Source organism: Peromyscus leucopus, chromosome 17 (assembly GCF_004664715.2).
Source record: "Peromyscus leucopus breed LL Stock chromosome 17, UCI_PerLeu_2.1, whole genome shotgun sequence".
NCBI lineage: Eukaryota > Metazoa > Chordata > Mammalia > Rodentia > Cricetidae > Peromyscus > Peromyscus leucopus.
The window spans coordinates 32937986-32952123 of record NC_051077.1 but is presented as its reverse complement, the minus strand read 5'-3'; the positions used below and the strand labels follow the sequence as shown (position 1 = coordinate 32952123).

Sequence of the window (14138 nt, the reverse complement as noted above, 5' to 3'; positions counted from 1 at the left end):
CAGGCTACCCAAAGAATCCTCATGTCTTATTGTACTTTGACCTATACAGAATAGTTTTTAAAATAAAAATAAAAGAACAATAGTGTCTTCTATCTAATACCCAGATGTGGGTTTTTTTTTTTTCATTGCTCAATGATTTCACCTAAATATTTGTATTCTTAAATTCCTGAAAGCTTAGGAACCTGCTGGAGTTCCATAGGTAGATGGAGCCAGAACTGAGACTCAGACCCAGATGCCTTTTAATATAAACACAAGGCTCCAGAAGGTATCTCGGGCAATCTGCATTGTAGCAGTCCCCTTACATATAAAAAAAAACTCAGCTCTGGGTTTTATTTTTTTCCAACAGCTTCTATTAAGGGGTTCATGATGAGTCTTCCTCCCACCGATTATTTGGGGGAAGATGTACCGTGATGGATGAGAGACTGAGTGACGGGAGAGGTAAACTCCAGACCTTTGCTCGCTTGGGTAAACACTGGAGATTCGGGAGACTAAAGCAAACCGAATCGCAGATATTCAGGATGGTGTTTTTAAAGTCGGGTTTTCTCTGCCGACCTCAGTTCTCACGTTATCTTGTGCTTCTTCTTCTTCTTATCTCTGCGAGATAGCTTCCTGGCTCCTGTAATATTAAACAGCATTTAGGCCGTAATGGCAGGGCCTGCTAAGATCCACGCTCAGTGTTGCCAACAACTCAAGAGTGTGCTCCTCAGGCTTCAGGTTGCTGATGGCAAGGGTGCCTGCCTCTGTGTTCCCTTCACAACATCCCCTGTAATTTGCTCCAAGGTTCTGGCAGACGGCTGGACCCTGTCACCAGCTGTCCCCCCCCCCCTCTTCCCATCCACACTTGGCAGGAGCCGAGGCCTCAGCCAGCCAGTGGAAATCACAGTAGCTGTGGTAACAACTTCAGTGGCATGGTCCCCAGAGACAAGATCACATTTGGCACCTTTCCTCTCAACAGGAATCTAAAAACGGCACTGAATTTGCTACTCGGTGGTGTATAATTTTATTTAATTACACATTTTTAGTTTCAAGTGTTCCCCCATGCCGGCTTCTAAGTGTCAAACGCGCAGATATTGGTAAAAACACTGGCATCCCCCCCCCCTACTTTTATAAGGAGAAGGTAACTATAAATCCAGCCAGTTTGTTCATTTCCATCCACCTTGAAAAACAGAATGCATGCTGTAATTTCTCTCACTGGAACAGTCTTCAAATCTAAAAGAAATCCCTTCATAAAATTTTACTGACATAGTTTTTCTGACACACTGTCTCAAAATTATTTCAATTCATGAGGGTTTTTTTTTCCCCCCTTTAACTTGTACTAGAAAAACATACAGGGAAAAAAAAAAACTTAGAGGTTATCGATAGAATGTTTTTCAACTATCTAAGAAATATTTTCGTTTTCAACATCATGAAGTTGGTGACAGTCTAAGGATACCACAGCCAACCTAAAAGGCGACGTTCTAAGGGCTGGCGGGGTGGCTCAGCAGGTAAAGGCCCTGGCCACCCAAGCTGGGAAGGCTGCGTTCCATTCCTGGAACTCGTGTGAAGGTGGGAGGCGAGAACCAATGTCACAGAGCTGTCCTCCAAGTCCCACACATGCGCCGTGATGGGTGTGTGTGTGCTCATACACACAATAACAGTAAATAATAATAACTTTTGTAAAGACACAGTTGGCTTCAGTAGTCACCGATGGCTTAAGAGCCGTATAAGCCACTCCGAGAGTGGCTTCTCATCATTCACTTGAACAGTAATATTAAAAACACTCTAATTTCATGAGGAGAAGTGTCAGAAGTTACAACGTACTTAAAAGATGTATTGCAGGGGAATCGTCTAAGAAGTCTTTGTTCTCCTGACCTGAGAATCGGGGAGCAGTTGATGCTCCTCCCGACTATTACCAGGCCAACATGGGGGGCCCTGGGTCGCTTCTCCACCTTATTTTTTCAGTTGTTCTTAGGGGCCTGTGTTTCTGAAGTGGAATAGCTTCCTGACAACTCAGGATGACCAGACTTCTCGCTGAAAATGGAGCCCACTGATTCTGCTAGGCTGCCTGGCGGCCAGCAAAAGCCAAAGACCATTTGCCTTCACCTCCACAGCACCAGGATTGCAAACACAGGCTGCCACCCCCAGATGGTTATACACAGGCTGGGCATCCAGACCCAGGTCTTCACGCTTGCGTGGCAAGCATTTTATCACCTGGGCCTCCTTCCCAGCCCAGGGTTTACCTTGTGATGACTAACATTTATTTATAAGTATTATCACAAATCCATGGCCTTTATATCCATCATCTTCATTTGGTTTGACAGCAAAGGTATAAAATAAATACTTACAATTTCCATTCCGTAGGCAAGGAAACGGAGAATTTCAGAAAACAGATCATAACTCGGAACCCAGTTAATAAACCACAGAGCTATGATCCAACCCCCGGATCACTTGATTCATTGCCACACATGAAGAGATATGGTGAGGGAGAAAGGGAACCCAGAAAGCAAAATAATTATAAGGTTTTCTAGGTATGGCTGACGTAAAACATAAAATTAGAAGGGAAGCTATCTATAAAGACTTGCTTATTAGAAATACCGATCCCAAAGTCATCTGTCCACCTGGAATTACAAGTTGAAGGTATAAACACAATTAAGATGAACGGGAGTTCAAGGCCCGGCCTGGTGAGTGTTCACACTACTGGGATACACCAGGGGGAGAGTTGTACAAGTCATTCAGGAGCAAATGGCCTCCACATTTAGCAGTTTCAAACAAAATACGTCTATCTCAAGTTTCTGCCCGTTGTAAAGTCTGGGTCTGGGTTCAGTGTAGCGGCGTGTCTCTACCTCCAGGCTCTTTCAGGTCATCGTGAGACTGTAGGCTGGGGTTGCCATGTCATTTGCCAGCTTAACCGGTACTAGAGGAGCGTGCTTCGAGCTCGCTTGCTCGCGGGGTTTTGACGGGCCTCTCTCCCACCACATGGGCCTCTCCGTGGGGCGGCCCCGATATATGATGTGACAGCTGCTTTTCCCCGTGGCAAGCAGTGCAAAGGGAGAGGTTTGAACAACCAAAATAGACGCTCCAGCCTTTTATAACCTAAGATGAGAAAAGACATTCCACGATGCCCGCCTTATGCTTCCCATTATAAGCGAGTTACTAAATCAAGCCTTCACTCAAGGGGAGGGAAATATATAAGGGTATGTATGAATACCAAGAGACAGGGATTATTTTGAACCATCTCAGAGGTATTCCACTACAGTTGTCCAACGTGCTGGCTTATTTTGGCTTACGCACGTGTGCGTTGTAATGATTGGTGCTCACTCCAGGGCCCATGCGAACAGCACTATTCGGTCTGTCTCTATGATCCCTACATGGATATGCAGCACATCGCATCGGCGCTCTTGGAGCCGAGGCCAGGCAGTTCTGCACCTTAACTTTCGCCACATTTTATGGTTGGAAAACAGCTACAAGGCTTCAGGGGGCCAGAGAAGAGCCACGCTGCAGGAGCCTCTCAGAATATTCACTCCAGGAGTTGTTGAGGGCACCTGAGAAACAACCAGGTGCTGGAGGGAAAAAGGAAAACAAAACAAAACAGGTGAATTGTCAGAGGAGGCTAAAGATGGGTAGCTAATGTTAACAGATACCACTAACGTGTAGAGGATGAGTCTCAATAGAGGAATCTGGATGAGGTCATTCGAGAGATGCTCATAACCGCTGAACAATAGTCATGATGCACATGTACCACACTTTATTTATTCATGTGTCCATCAATATACAGGCCATGATGTCACCACTTGACTGTTGTGACTAGTGCTGGTTTAGACGGGGCCGTGCAGTTAGCTCTGAGACTTCACCTCGCCTCCTTTGCATTACGGCAACAGCTGGTTCATACAGTCATCCTGGGTGTTTTGTTGGTTTGATTGTTTGTTTGTTTGTTTGTTTGTTGAGGGATTACTATACTGCTTTCCATAAGTTGTAACATTTTACAGTCTCACCATAAGTTCGTGTAGGCATTAGGTTTCTCCATCCCTTGCCAAGACAAATCATAGTTTCAAACTACGGAGCAGTCTGGAAGGCCATGGGCTGACAGTCATTAACGCAGCAAGCATGAATTTGCTCCATCGTATCGCTTCCTTCCTGACACCTGGGATTCTCACTAAACAGCACCTAAGCCACGCTTCCATTGTCCTGCCCCATGATAGACTCAATTCCATTCTGTTCTGCAGCCACACTCTGTGTGTGCCTTGAGTCTAGTTATCTCTTAGGTTCTGACAGAATGTAGCAGGTAGTCTAGAAGATAACAACACTTTCGGAAAAAGATTTAGAAAAAGCAAGAGCATGCTCTCCCTAAAGAATGCAGTAAACACTTTCCCGTGGGTTCAAATCTGCTTTCCAGCTCGGGATTGAAGAATTGGGCTCACTGCAAATGTATTTCGTTAGGTTAATTTTCCCTCTGTTTGTCTACCAACATATCCCATGTAGTTTTATTGCACCACTGCTTAGTAATTTCTGGGACAGTTTGGACCTTTGGAGTGTGTTGCCTGCCCTCACTTCTCTCTCATTACCTCCACATATGGATCTACATGTAACTCAAAGTATATGTAAATGTCAGAGCTCGCTAAATTCCAGTCATTGGCCAACAGCTCATTGCCTTCTGTTTTCAGTGAGATATTAAGCAACATGTGATATCATTGGGGGTGATGCTCATTTATCGGCATCCTTAGTGGAAACAGAATCCATCTTGTTGATGATTTGTAATGATAGAGTGTGTGTGTGTGTGTGTGTGTGTGTGTGTGTGTGTGTGTGTGTGTAATAAAGCTGTTACCCATCTGGTAAACAATAAAATAGCTCTCCTAACACAAACATCCAATCACTTTTTCATATTTGATATCTGTGTACAATCCCATAGATTATCTCTACCCTTCAGAGTCTACTAAAACCAATAATATGATCAAATCAGTCATTCAAGGAAACTTAACATCCTTTTTTAATATTAAGACGTGATAATAATGGTAAGTTATTTCTCATGGAAACTTTGCCCCAGTGCATGACAGGTAATGGTTTGTATCTCCAATAAACCAACTGGAGATTTAAAACACCGGGTATTGAAATGCACTCAGTGTGTGCCACCTTCCAATCCTTCTGCCCAAGCCTAGCAACAAAGAGTAATGGAGAATGTTCCTAAATTGTAATCTGTGAGTCAAGGCAATCTGTAGCCCTGTGACCCTGCCAGGCATTGAAAAAGTATCCCACCCCACAGGGCTAGTCCAAGGAAATACATACCTTCTGAACTGGAGCTATGGTTTCTGCTGTGTGTGTGTGTGTGTGTGTGTGTGTGTGTGTGTGTGTGTATGTATGTGTGTGGTGTGTTTTGTGTGTGTGTGTGTCTGTGTGTCTGTGTGTGTGTCTGTGTGTGGTGTGTAGTTTCTGTACCCCTGGTAAAGTTGAAAACACAGGAGGCAAGGCATCCGAAGCCGGAGACATCTGTATTGATCGTTGCTGTGCTAGAACACACCTGTCAACCCTTACTGCCTGCAGACCCAGCTCCCATTATTTTCTTCAGAAATTGCTGAAGTATGTAAAACCTCGAGGAGTGTGTGAAGCGATAAATGTTTAGAAAGCTCCTGACATTTCGCCGCTCACACACTATGTAATTTAATGCAAAATGACATATGAAGATATACCCCCTTGTAAGATGATGACTTATAAATTCAAGGATTCTAAAGTCTGTATCTTAATCCATGAAAATCAGAGTTTAAACAGAATCACTGGAAGGCCATAATTTAAACAAGGAGTATGTACTTATGCATTTATAACAAATATACACCATAGATCTCACAATCTATGTTTGCTACATTTCTTGATAGCATTGTGCATTTATATCAGATGTTTTTAACCGGGTATGGTACTGATAACAATATCCTGAAGTTATTGACTTTTTTTTTATTACTGTTATTTAGAGACAGGGTTTCTCTGTGTAGATTTGGTGCCTGTCCTAGATCTCTCTCTGGTAGACCAGGCTGGCCTCGAATTCACAGAGATCTGCCTGGCTTTGCTCCCAAGTGCTGGGATTAAAGGCATGTGCCACCACCGCCTGGCAAGTTATTGACATTTTAAGAACATCCCATCTATCATATATAGTAATAATAGACTTTCTTTTTTTTTTTTTTTTTTTTTTTTTTTTTTTTAATATTAGACTTCATGATCTTTTATTATTATATTTTTATTTTTTATATATTATACTGAAGGAATCATTTATTAATTAATAATATGCTGTTCATTCTTATCCATTTGAGATTCAGTTTATTTTTACTTTTTCACAAATTACTATCTTACCTGCAAAAGTGTTTTCTTAAATTTCAAAAGTTGGAAGTCCTGCTCATTTTAAGGTGTTGATTTAACAGATAGTCATTGAAATGGACAGGGTAGCCTTCATCTTAGACTTACCCCCGCCATGTGAGACAGCTCATACCGCCTGGAACTCCAGCTCCAGAGGATCCAGAGTCCTCCTCTGCAGTCTATGTGTACATCCCCATGCGTGTGCGCTTACACGGACACACATAGTATTAAAATAGAAACCATTTACAACAAAGGCACCAGTACAGTCAGGGTAGTCTTCCCCCAGACGTCAGTCACTCCCATCTGGAACAGGATCCTGGTGGATTTTCCAGGGAGTTGGCAGCTTGGTAGTTAAGGGGGATGTTTAATGACATGTGACATGGTCTGACTAGACAACACTGAATGCTCTCACAATTTGGAATCTAGGTCTAGAGTACATAAATGAAACTGTTACATGGGAAAAAATATCCTGCTGAAGGCCAACTATACTTCATGTGCTCTACAGAGAATTCTCACATCAGTTAAATAAGCCAGGCATGCCTCGTTTTTTAAGTAAACATAGTATTTGTCATTAATTTTTCAGACATCAAATACTAGACTAAGTGTTGAACAAATGTCTACATCCATCCAAAGCCACTGCCCTTTGCCCTGGTGTACTATGTTTTTCTTACTATATTATTTGGATATTTAACAGCAGTTCTGTCAGGGCAGTTAGCACATCCCCTTGGAGATGGTTTCTGAGAGCACCTCTCTTTCTCCAGATCACTTGTACATTCCAATGTATGCAAAGATCAAAATGTTGAAACAAAATACACTACGGTGGCCAGCATTGGGCTTTCCTATGAATATGCACACACCCCACCCCACCCCCTGAGGAAATATTCTAAAGTGTGCTCCATGGAGTGGAGGTGAATGTCTAGTCACTGTTAATGCTTAGTTTGCCAGTGACGTAGTCTTCTAAATATTTTAGACGAATTGATAAAAATAATGTATTAAATTTTAATTTATGTTGAATCTTTACACTCATAATCATATTGCATAGTTCTCTAGCTATATTTTCTAAATATTTCAAATAAGGAATATTAATAGACACAAAAATATAATAAATATATGACTTATAAATTTAAAAACTATTATCACTCCCACTGACGTGAATTATTCTATCGGTTCATATTGCTTGGTCAGTGATATTACTGAATCATATGCTATAAATTCAAAACTTATTCATGTCAATTTGAAGTGTTACACTTTGAGCTAGATGTGGAGGCACATGCCTGTAATCCTAGCACTCGGCCAGAAGGCAGAAACAGGTGGATCTCTCTGAGTTCGAGGACAGCCTGGTCTATGTAGTGAGTTCGATGACAGCCTGGTCTACGTAGTGAGTTCCAGGACATCCAGGATAATGTAGGGAGACACTGTCTCAAAAAGACAAGCTTAAATGTTGCGCTTCGCTTTTGTGTCACACATCTAAGTCTCCTGTGATCATCCCACATGCCATCCAGTTCCTCTGTGAAACATGTTTTTGCTTTTCTCACAATCCAGTGGAAAACATCCTGGTTTCAGAGAACACAGAGCATTTGTAACAGTGTGATACATCTTCGACTGACCTATGGTTGAGAAGATGCGGCAAAGGCCGCTTCAGAGAACTCTACAGCTTTCTTACAATGTGGGACACAGACGAGGCAGAATAAATAGTGTTTCACGCTTAAGACCTTCCTGGTACCAAATAACTGAGTAACGCTCCATCACTGTTGAAGCGTTGCCACGGTGCCCAGCGCCGCTCCAGGGATTGCCTGTGTTTGAGGAATTCTGTTTTTATAATTTGTATTGCACGATGACCCCCTGTCATTTCGGAACACGGAAATGTGAGCTTTGCGTAGGGGTCTCGTTATAAACATGCTAAGCACTTGCCTTTGGAGCTCGGGGCCGCAGACCTTTAAACAACTTGTATGCTTTATCCCCTAGCCATGCACCTCTTTGGCCTCAACTGGCACTTACAGCAGGCCGAGAACGACACATTCGAGAACGGAAAAGTCAACCCTGACGTCATGCCCACGAACACCGTATCGTTACCTTCCGGCGACAGCGGTAAGAGAAAGAACCGTGGAGCCTGTGCTCTGTTTGAACGTCATCCTCCATAAATGTGGTTGTGCCCATGCTTGCATTCCGCTCCTATGGGAAAGTAGAAAGGCTGGGAGGTGGTAGACCTCAGCGGCTCATGAGTGTTTCTTTTCTTTTTTTATTAATTTACTTGAAAAGTTGAAAATTCACACTTTTATTACAGGAATAGTATCGTTGTCTGCCTTCAGGGGGCCGACCATTTGGCTCTTCTGCCTTTTATTCTTACAAGCGTGAGTTTTGTTTTCTGTAGACAACAAGCATACAGTTCAGAATGTCATCTCTCGTGGTACCTTGGGTATATTAAGTTTTCTTAATTGGACTTGGACCTGGAGTTCAGATACCATATTAATCTTACTATAAAAGCTTTTAAATGTAAACTACATTAAAGGATTAGAACTTACTGCCCTTTCTCCAAACCTTTTAGAGTTTACTCTTGGAGGTAATAGAGACTTTACAATCAATTGTCTATGAATAAAAATGGAACTTAAGCGGCTAGGGAATGCTGCATTTCATTTTTCCGGTATAAACCCCTCAAAAGGGACACGTGCATGTGTATATCTGTGTTGTGCATAGTTTCATGTTATTTATGTGTGTGCAGGTACACACCTAGGCACTGGGTCCCCTCTGACATGTTGAAGAATATTAATGATGTTATATCTCAGAGCGACCTGCCAGATGTTGTCCTCTTCTGTCACGTGATGAATTGTGTGCTTTAAAGAATTTCCTTTGCTCTTCTCCCTCCATTCCCTCCCTGGGGTGTTTGTACTGCATTTTACCACCCATGATTTCCACCTCACATGCCTGCTTTCTTTGCTAGACTAGAACATAGGAAGCGCCTCTTCCATGGGCGGCTCTTTTTCATGCTCTCGTTTACTGCTCGGCTAGAGATTTGAACACGTGCTCACTCGCTACCCTCTCATCTTTTACCTTAACACTACTCTATGACAGTGGTTCTCAACCTGTGGGTCTCAAACCCTTGGGGGGATCCAATGACCCTTTCCCAGGGGTCACCAAAGACTGTTTACGTATCAGATATTTACATTATGATTCAACTCAGTAGTAGGATTACAGTTATGAGTAGTAGTGAAATAATGTTATGGTCGGAGTTACCAAAGCATGAGGGGCTGTATTAAAGGGTCGCAGCGTTAGGAAGGCTGAGGACCACTGCTGAGTAGCACTTCTCTTATAACTTAAGTTGACTAGGGAGTTTTACAGCTTAGATTTTGCACCATCTGGAACCTTTTATACAGGGAATTTCAATCTGGTATTTGCCATGTCACCACAGGGCATCACTGAAGGGTGGGTTAATGGCAAGAAGATTTTCCAAACTGAAATTGCAAGTACCAAGTTTCACATAGTAAACTTTAATTAGCGTTACTGCTGTGCGTTTTTATACATTGGCACCATGTGTAAACAGATCAAGAAACTACACAGACATTAAGATCTATTTGTTTGTGTTGATTGAAATTGAGAGGATCTCCTAGAGCGGCTGATCATCACAACAACGCTAGTGAAATGTACTTATTAATTAGAGCAGAGATTATTTTTTACAAATAGCGAATCATCATTCTAAAGAATTCCATCTTTGTTGTGGACATTTTGTTGCTCGGTGGCGTCCAAACCGCCATTATTAAGATGAAAACGTAGCTAGTTAGTGTCACTAAATTCAAAATTCGGGAAGCTGAGAAAGCTGCAGGTCGTAGATGGTCCCTCCAGGCTCAGCCATGGCTCCTGACGTTTCTCTTCCAAGGAATGTTAGCCCATATCAGCGTCTCTCCATGAACATGAGCGTATGTTCAATTCTGAGTCCTTCACCTGTTTACTTGGGCAAAGTGAGTAGTTGTTCAGGTTCGCAAGAACATTAAGAACAACCCTAGAATAGACTTATCGGGAATCGCATCAATTCCAGAGCACTAGAAGCACATCATACATAGGACTACAGTTTCTGCATGATACCGTGGCTAAGAGATGTCTGAAAACAGTTACTAAACCTGTTGACTAAAATAAAATAATATATAAACCTGTTGACTATAATAGCAACAAGAAATCCATGTCCATCAAACCTGTACATATGTATATGTACATGCATATATATATATGAAATTTCTAAATTAATATTTCTCTTTATATTGAGAAGTGTGTTCTAGTGCTTTCTATTGTGTCTTGTTACATCTTCCCCAATAATACTAATTATAAAATAATTTCATAGGTTTTTGAGAGCTAAAGTTTCAAAGACTGCTCTCTCACCTGACAAGTTGCTGACATGTGCTGTTGGAGTATCTGGGTATCAGTTCATCCACAGAAACTTCCCCCTCATTGTGTAAAGAAGTCTTTCCCAGAGTGGAGGGTCCCAGTCCTGTCCTCTCCCACTCGCTTGGGAACTCCAGAGAACTGGGCCTCTGGCCTCCCCACAGAACCGCGGTATTTATGGACATTTAAGCTCAGGACAGAAATGATAACAATCAAGGCTGTGTCTTAGCTCAGACTTTGTTGAAAATGTGACCTGAAGAAGTCACGTGTCTACTTCATTATTTCTCAAACTGTCCCAAGTCCCCGCCCAGGTTGTGAAGAGTAATTCCTTCTGCTTTTCAAGTAAAGTCTCTTGGTATTTAGTTCTTCAGAGGGGCGGGAGGAGACTGTTTGCAAGAATGGAGGAACCTATAATCTGGTTCCTCTAAGAAGACCTCTGTGATAAATTTACAATATTCGGGAACCGTCACCCACACTTTAGATTTGTCAACCGCCCGGACAGGCAGATCACATGATCTATTTGTAAATTCTGATGCCACAACCCTTAGAGAAAGCCTTAAAATCTGCCATGAAATTCACTAGGAGTATTAACTGTACTGCGCAGGATGAGGAAATGACTCCCCGGGTGTGAGATGCAGCCCTCTGACTCCTATGATCCTGTTCTGTTTGCATGTTGTAATCGTCATGCAAGAAACAATGACTATGTTCATGGCTGCGTGATCTTCCTGCTTACCTCCGGTCCGAAGCGTCTCAAAGGTGGTGACTGTCTAAAAGGAGAATCCATATTGGAGTGTTACCCTCTGCTCATCATTCCTACCCCTTTCTATGGCTGAACATTGTAGGGGTGATAGAGCAGACGTGTAGGGTCTCTGGCAACACTAATAGAAATGGACAGAGTGGATAAATGGGTAAGATTAAAGTTTGGATCTCAAATAGCTTCCCTCTAGAAACTAAAATTACTCCCTGGACCAACAGCTTCATTTAGCCTAATGTACTGGAAAGAATTAAACAGGACTGTCCTCCAAAGCTGGCTCCTTCGCTTCCTTACTTTATAACCCAGTTACTTAACCTTCTGAGCCTTGATTTCGCCACACGGGAAGAGGGACTAATAACACTTACTTCTTGGCTTACCAACCTCAGGAGCCTGGCTCCCCACTATATTTTCCTTGCAGTCTTCTGCCCTCCATACTCCAGACCACCGTGGTTTGGTGTGAGGTGTCATCGGGACAGCTGGCCACATTGCATCCGGAGTCAGGAAGCAGACAGAAATGAATGTTGGTGCTCAGCTTCACTCTCTCCTTTTTTTTTTTTTGTTTAACCCAGGACCTCAGCCCGTGGGATGGTGTCACTTGTATTCAGTGTAGTTGTTCCTACTTCACTTAACCCAGTCTAGACACTCAATTGCAGACACACCCAGAGATTTGCCTCCTGGGGACTCTAGATCTGGTTAATGTGATGTAATGTGACAGTCGAAATAAAGCCCCACGCTACGTGTTTGTGAGTCTGTCCTTTCAGCGTTTGCCCGGGATTCAGGGGCATTTGTCCACTCGCTCTCTTGACTGCTCTGTCTTTAGTATCCTCCCCAGTGTGGGGGCTGGAGAGGTGGCTCCGTGCTTACAAGCCTGTATTGCTCTTGCAGAAGACCTAAGAACCCTTCCGAGCCCCCATGTCGGGCCGCTCACAACCGGCTGTAACTCTGGCCCCAGGGCATCCGATGCCCCTGGCCTCGGAGGGCAACCACACTCATGGGCACGTATATCCACACACAGACTCACACACATAAGCGTGATGTAAAACACTAACAAAATCAGTCTTCTTAAAAAAAAAAAAAACAGTCTCCCCAGGGTGTTGATACCCCAGCCAGCCAGCATACGAACCATTCCGTTGTTCCTTAGGTTTCATGGAAACTACAACCCCTTGACTCTTCATCTCCTTCGTCTCCTCTACATTATCTTCCCTTACGGGCATCTTCTTAAACATAGCGTGTAGATTCCCTGAATGCGTGTCTCCTTTCATATGAGTCTTGCTTCAGCTTTTACATGGCTGACCTCTGTCACCACCACCGCTGAAGCTCATGATTTGCAGGTCGTCCATTGCTGCCAAGTGCACCATTTTATATTCTTCCCTTTTCCTCATATTTGAGATCTCTCATGTTTACAATTCCTCCTTGGGAATACTCATTCTCCTAGAATGCATAGTACCGCACTGACCAGGTCTTTTATTTCACTTTTAGTAGCAACATCCATGTGTTTTTCCAGCTCCTTCCCTCTCGCCTGGTCATTAACATCTCAGGACCCTGGTCTGTCATGACGCAATTACACTTGATCACGTCTGTGCTTGTCTTTCGTTCCAGTCGAGGTGACTTTGGCTTAGTCAGCAAGTACATCTTAGGCTACATGCCTTAGCTCCAGACATCAGCTAGAGAAAACCAACCAATGCTTCTTTGGAACATTTCCACCCAAGTGTCTTCTTGGCCTAGCAAATTCCAAGTGTCAAAAACTTGAGCGCATCAATGACTTTGGTTTTCGAGTACTACATAAGAAACCATACCAAAGTTCACTGGTTTACAGAAACTGTTTTTCATCTCCTGAAGTCTTGTCAGTTGTCTAGGTAGTTCATATATTTTTTGGCTGGGACTCCTCGTGCAATTGCCTCCAGATGTCTAAGGCTGCCTGAAGGCTCCATTAAGCTGGAAGTCCCAGACCGCTCACTCAACTGGCGAGCGGCGGATGGTATATATTTACTTATGCCTAGCTATGCTGTGGCTGTGGGAAAGAACATCTGAACCGAGCTTTCCATGTGGTTTAGGTTTCTCAGAATGTAGTAGCTGGTTCTAAGGAAGAATATCCCAAGAGGGCTCATTCTCATTGACCTACACAGAAGCTCAAAGCTTCTTCTGACTTAGCATCGAACTCATCAGGAAGTCACGTAACCTGGCTAAGTGACAGAGTGCTTGCCTAGGATATATGAGACCCTAGTTCAGTCCCCACCCCCCACAAAAGCATTTCACCTGAGGTCATCCAAGCTTCACAATAAGGGGGACTAAGCTTCCTTTGTTTTAAGGAAACTTCAGACTTTGTTTTAAAACTTAAAACATTTTAAGTTAAATCAGAATTAGGCTTCCATTTTTTTCTTTTTTTTAAGTTAAGCAACTTAGATTTTTATTTTGGTTTCTTTTTCTTTAACAGTGTTTTTGTTGTTGTTTGTTTTGGTTTTGTTGTTGTTGGGTTTTTGGAGATAGGGTGTCTCTGTGTGTAGCCCTGGCTGACCTGGAACTCACCTTTTAGACTAAGCATTGTAAATCCACCTGCCTCTGCGTCTCGAGTGCTGGGATTAAAGGCTTATGCCACCACAGTCTGGCAACAGTGTTGTTTTCAATATATTTTAATTAAAATACAATTACATCATTTTCTCCCTCCTCTTTTCTACCCCTAACCTCCCTCCCATGTCCC

At 42.9% G+C, this 14138-nt stretch overlaps 1 protein-coding gene across 10 annotated transcripts in view; it reads left to right on the top strand.

Annotated features, from left to right (window-relative positions):
* Tenm3 (teneurin transmembrane protein 3) overlaps positions 1-14138 on the top strand; it is a 727726-nt gene that overhangs the window by 577944 nt on the left and 135644 nt on the right. For all 10 annotated transcript variants that reach the window (XM_028854524.2, XM_028854525.2, XM_028854518.2 and 7 more), the window contains one exon: positions 8281-8403. In XM_028854524.2, the coding sequence (XP_028710357.1) occupies positions 8281-8403 (123 nt within the window). The remainder of the gene's footprint in view (positions 1-8280; positions 8404-14138) is intronic.